At 42.2% G+C, this 6,084-nt stretch overlaps 2 protein-coding genes across 2 annotated transcripts; one reads left to right on the top strand and one right to left on the bottom strand.

Annotated features, from left to right (window-relative positions):
• Positions 1 to 2,156: 2,156 nt before the first annotated feature.
• On the top strand, positions 2,157 to 2,753 carry LOC149400186 (cysteine endopeptidase Rep1-like). Its single transcript, XM_089610396.1, has one exon. It carries the CDS (start codon positions 2,157 to 2,159, stop codon positions 2,751 to 2,753), a length of 597 nt encoding a protein of 198 aa, XP_089466522.1.
• Positions 2,754 to 3,183: 430 nt separating this feature from the next.
• On the bottom strand, positions 3,184 to 5,776 carry LOC149400187 (putative pectinesterase/pectinesterase inhibitor 45). Its single transcript, XM_089610397.1, has 4 exons — positions 5,036 to 5,776; positions 4,719 to 4,879; positions 4,463 to 4,623; positions 3,184 to 3,884 (listed from the first exon to the last, which is right to left on the bottom strand). Exons 1-4 carry the CDS (start codon positions 5,774 to 5,776, stop codon positions 3,184 to 3,186), a joined length of 1,764 nt encoding a protein of 587 aa, XP_089466523.1.
• Positions 5,777 to 6,084: the final 308 nt, after the last annotated feature.

Below are 6,084 nucleotides of genomic sequence, written 5' to 3' on the forward strand. Positions count from 1 at the left end.
CTGATTGTTCCATAAAGTTAATGGACTATGCCAAGTATTTATATAGATGAAAAAAGTTATTCGTGTGTATATATTTTTAAATTTATTGTGAAAATTGAACTAGATATTGATACTTGGCAATTATCAAAATTGTAAGCGTTGGTTAGGGAGTCCAATTTTCAGCGGTAATAATGTGACGCTTTTTTTTTTTTTTTTTTTTTTTTTTTGTAAATAACAATTGTGACGCTCAAAAGTCTATTTCATCATTTGCTCAGGGCCCTTTGATATCCACTGGACTTAAAAACGCATGTATATCTAGGTCATTGGACACTATATTTTGTTGCATTATATATACGTATGGGAAAGTCATTTCTTTCGGAGCTAGATCCAAGACAAGATCGGCCGTTTGCTAGATATTGGTAATTAATGGGTACGCAAATATAAACGAGATGTTACTTATGTTACATATTTTTTTAAGATAAGCAAGATGTTACAATATTCAATATTTATTCGAACAATAATAAATATTTGAATAGAAATGTAACTTGGGTGTTGTTATGGCTGTTTAAGATACGTATTCGGTTTTTTTAGGATTACTGACTGTTTTGAGAATATATATATTTGCGCGCGCGGAGTAGGTGGATAATGTATTAAAAAAATCATGGAGATGAGACCAAGAACAAATGTGTGGTCATTACTGATAGTATTAGTATTAGTAGTGAATGTGGTTGAATGCCGCGGCGATAAAGATGAAATGGTGAAGAAGCACGAGCGTTGGATTGCCAAACACGGTCGCGTCTACGCAGACGAGCTGGAGAAGCGTCGTAGGTTTGACGTTTTCAAAGAAAATATAGAATTCATAAAAGACTTCAACTCCAAACCCAACACTACCTTCCGTCTTCGTTCCAACGCCTTTGCCGACCTCACCAATACAGAATTCAATCGCCGCCTTACTCGAAACAGAAACCCCGGCGTCCAATTTATTGACCATGATCAAGTATTTTCTTCGCCTCATCATGATGATAACTCATCAGCTCCCATGAGCGTGGATTGGACGCAAAAAGGCGCTGTGAATCCCGTCAGAGATCAAGAAACATGTCGTAAGTCTTTGTCTTCTGCGTACTGATCACTATAGTTTCTCTATCATATATATATATATATATATATATAATATAGGACAGAGGCTAATATGAAAAATACAAAAAGGATTGAGTGAAGTAGCTCTGTCCCTATATATATACACCAAGATTAGGGGATAATTTTAAATATTGTTTTAGGGCGAATTTTTGACAATTTTCAATTTGTATAAACCAATGTTGAAAATATCGATACCGATACCCATACCGAAGTTCTGATTTTATGGATATATCGAGTATCGACGGATATTTTATACCAATTTTAATACCGACTACCGATTATATCGGTGATATATCGATTATCGACGGATATATCAACAAAAATATTATAACAAAATATAATAATATATGTACCACTATTTATATTTTTAAATTTCTAAAAAAACAATCAAATTTAAAATACACTTATAACTTTTTTCTTATAGATATACATTATTAATATTTACATTACTTTCTCAATATTAAAAAATGTAATAAAATAAATTTTTTTCAAAGAAATTGTAATATTTTTTCTACTACATTACAAATATTCTTAAAAATAATAAAAAAGAATAGTATTATATATTTAATTATTTAGTCCATTAGTAATTTAGTATAGATATTATATCTATATATAATACGTTATTTGTCATACATATATTTATATGTATTATAAAATATAAATAAGGAAATATTGATAATATCATTATATTAAGTAAAATTAATAAGTAAAAGATATAAATAATAAATAAAAAATAAAGAAAAAATAAAAATAAAAACAAACAAATAAAATGATATTTTCAAATTTGGACGATATTTTGGATTTTTTAACTACTAAATAAAACGATATTTTGTCGATATATCATCGATATTTTAACGATATTTATAAAACGATAACGATTATTACGGATATTTTATCGAGACTCTTTAAAAAACGATATATCGGCGATATATCATCGATATATCCCGATATTTTGAACATTGGTATAAACATATATTTTCTATTAGAAGTATTAGATACGTACATATATATACGTAACACTATTTACATGCATAATAATAATGCATGTATTGCATGCATGGGCAGCCGTGTGTTGGGCGTATGCGTCGGCATCAGCGTTGGAGAGTCTGACATTCATAAAGACGGGAAATCTTCCATCGGCATCGGTGAATCAGCTCGTGGACTGCGTGTACGCGAACAACGGCCGGAGCGGATGCTACACGGGCTCCGTGGAAGACGCGTACAGCTTCGTGATCCGAAACGGAGGCCTCGCAACCGATGCCTCTTACGCTTCCGGGCAATGCACCGCGGCTTCTCTGAACGTCGCGACGGGGTTCAGCCACGTGGACCCGCCCAACGACGAGGAGGCGGTGAAGCTGGCCGTGGCCCGCCAGCCCGTGTCGGCGTATTTGGTGACGGGGAGTAAGGAGTTTCAGTTCTACTCCGGGGGAGTGTTCTCCGGAATCTGCGGGGACACGACTAACCATTTTGGAGTTCTTGTTGGGTACGGGTCAACGCCGGAGGGCGTTGACTATTGGCTGATGAGGAACCAGTGGGGTCCGAATTGGGGCGAGGCCGGTTACATCAGGCTTCTTAGGAATTCTGGGATCAAAGGAGGGCAGTGTCAGATTGTGTCTTCCGTTACATTTCCTTATTAATTAGTCCTCCTCAATTTTTTTTTTTTTAAATAAAAAAATTTACCACGTTTTAATGTCCCATGTCCCATATTATATAACGCTACTACGCTTGTTTAATAAAAGTTATAAAACCTAGAATTTTCGTTTTGTTTTGGAAGGTTTATGCATGAGTTGTGACCAGCCAAATTAATTGGAGTGCTTTTTTAATGCATTGATACCTGTAACTGTTTCGTATTTTGAATACATGAAAAATCTATTTCCTTTGAAGAGTATTGTATTTAATGATCACTTTTGTAAGTCATGCATTACATATAAGATGGACGTTCGTATCAAATGAATTTAAAGAATGACGACAGTATATATATATATTCTTTAAAAAAATAAAATAAAAAATCTATTCCATCTCATGTGATCACCAGAGAGAAAAAGAAAAAAATCATGATCATGATCATCAAGAACCATATAGCGTGAAGAGGAAAGGGACGCCCTTAACGTCGTCGAGCCACGTCTGTCCCTCCAAGAAGCTTCCGACGGTGTACTGCTCGGCATCAGCCTTAGAAAGCGCACCCTTATAACCCGGCCACTTGACACGGCTACCGAGACCCGAGCCGGGCCCGCTATTGGCATACTCAGCATAGTAAAGCGTGTCGAGCGCAAACTCGCCCATCCACGGAAGCCACCCAGCAGGGTCGATGACGTCATGGATCACGGTCTCCATAACCACCGTGCGCGAGAACTCGTGCCACGGCCGGCCGAGATAGCACCGAACGGGCCGGCCCGTCTCGAGGGTCCGGTCCGCTATCACGCGGCAGCGCTGGAGGACGAATCCGCTGCTCTGGCGGCGGTCCGACCGTCCCTGGGCCGTCACGATGTTCTGCTGATTGTCCATCGGGCGGCGAAGGGCCATGAGGCAGTTCTGGAAGACGGCCGCGGCGTCGCCGAAGATGAAGTCGATGGTGCCGGTGATGACGCAGCTCCGGTAGAGCTGACGGTGGGCCTGCGCGTAGAGGGTGTCTTGGTAGCCCTCGAAACGGCAGTTGAAGAGCACAGCGCGGTCCGACTGGATCCGAGCCGCGACGGCTTGGTGCTTTGCGGGACCCGCAGTGTTGTGGAACCCCATGCCTATTCCGATGAACCCGTCCCCCAGAGCGGCTGAAATTTGAAGTGATATATTATGAGCGTGTCATATATCTTTAGGTATATCGGTCGTTGCGAACGAGTCAAAGTTTGACTATTATTCCATAACTGACAAATTTCATGATAAAAAGTCAACCTTTAAATTCAATTACTATTTACTATGTTTGAAAGAATATAAATATACGTTTTTTACAATTTTTCACTAATTATATACTACAGTTATTTCATCTGTAACGAATTCCGTTTTTTTTTTTCCTGGAAAATAACTACTAGCTTAATTAATAAATAAATCTCATTGCATTTAGATTTTAATATGCAACTCCCACATGTGAATAGCTAGCATATTATTTTACGGACGGAAAATCTGAGCTATATTTGGTTAAAAGCTTAATATAAAATATAATTAGTCATATATGAATCCAGACGTGGTTTGTCTTTTTGGTGTCTAAAAACAAAATAGTTATATCTGTATTATATACTTATGTTACTTCAAGCGAGTAACTGAGTAATGATCAAATATTTTTTTTTTAGAACTCATTCGTTCAGTACGGAGCGATTTATCAGTTTGTATTATATATAATAAATATATATACCGAATGAGGCAGTTTGGAAGGTCCTGAAACCATCTACATAACTTCTCTTCCCAGTGATGATGGTCTTCTGAGACCCGTCTCCGTACATTGTCACATTCCACATCTTCTTAATCAGTATCACATTCTCGTCGTAAACCCCTGCTTTCACATAGATCACGTACCTGCATGCATGCATATCCATGCATGAATTATCGCATTAAGCTTTCCATCACGTACATATGTGTAAGAATATTTGATACTGTAACTTTGTATATACCGTGTATTGGAGCTCAAAGGGATTCTTGCTAGAGCCTCATTGATGGTCTTGAAATTCCCGGACCCGTCCTTGGCCACCACCACATTCGGCGTCGGCTTCACTCCCGGCACCTTCAGGATCCTCCGATCGTCCTCTTCCATCCACTCCGGGAACCCTAAGTCCTCCAATCCGTGAGGCGTCAACAACGTCTCTGTCTCCGGCGCCGGAGCCACCGCCGGCACCGGAACCGGAGCAGCCACGACGGCAGGCTTAGGTGTTGGAGCAGAGGCAGAGGCAGGAGTAGCGACGATGACTTCAGCCGGAGCCGGCGTCGGAACCGGAGTCGGCACCGGAGCAGCCTGAAGGAGGTGGCGGGAAGGGACGACGTCGGAGATCTGGAAGGCGGAGAAGAGAGACGAAAGCTCGGAGACGAGGGCGAGAGAGTTGCTCGTGAACTCCTTCGAAGCCTTGAAAAGCCTAGCCATGTCGGCCTTCGTTTTCCCCTCGGGGAACCCGTCCACGCAAGTCTGCTGGTACGATATCACCGCGCTGAGCCAGCTGTCGAGCTGGGACTTCTTCGCCGGAACCCCGCCGGCGCCGACGGTCGAGACCGCGGACTCGAGCTCCTCGAGCGCGTCGCCCACGAGGACCTCGCAGTCCTCGAACGCGCCCTTCTCCTCCGGCGAAGTGAACTTCCACGACCGCGTCTTCTCGAACGCCGACCGGAGCTCCGAGCGGGCCCCGGAGATCGCCGCTCCGACGAGGTCCTTGGGCGATCCGGCGCCGGAGACCCGAGAGAGAGCGGAAACGCAGCGCTCTTTGTAATCGGTGGCGTTGCAGATGACTCGGACCACGTTTTCCGGCGCCTTATTGCCAGCCTGGCCCTCCAGCTCCGACATTGGCTTGCCGGAGGGATAGTGGTTGTGGCTGAGGCGAGACACCACGGCGAACGCTCCGACGCAGATGACAGCGAGGAGAGCAACGCCGGAGGCCACCGCGATGAGGACTCGCCGCCGGAACTTCTGGTTGTTCGACGTGCGTCGCCGCTCCGTTATCTGGTCGAAATCTTGGAACGCCATCGGCGTTTTTTGGATAGATCAACTTCGCCGGATAGAGAAAGAGAGAGAGAAAGAGAACGGGGTGATCAAGGCAGAGAGGTCGTAATATTACGCTTCCTCTGCCTTGGAAATGGTTTCTTTTGAATTGATTTTATAAAGGCACGTAAAAATATCTTCTTTTTTTTTTATTATATATTTGTTGTGAAGGAAGTAGTTTTGGTGTTCGTAGAGAGTCTGGCCAGGAGGCTTTTCAGGTCTTCTTCCTATTTTAAAAATTCGGTTGATGGCTCACAACCGTATTTCCCGCAAATCCTTAATTTGTTTTGCCA

Source organism: Urtica dioica, chromosome 4 (genome assembly GCF_054948205.1).
Source record: "Urtica dioica subsp. dioica isolate 48M chromosome 4, U.dioica_male_clone48M_v1_H2, whole genome shotgun sequence".
NCBI lineage: Eukaryota > Viridiplantae > Streptophyta > Magnoliopsida > Rosales > Urticaceae > Urtica > Urtica dioica.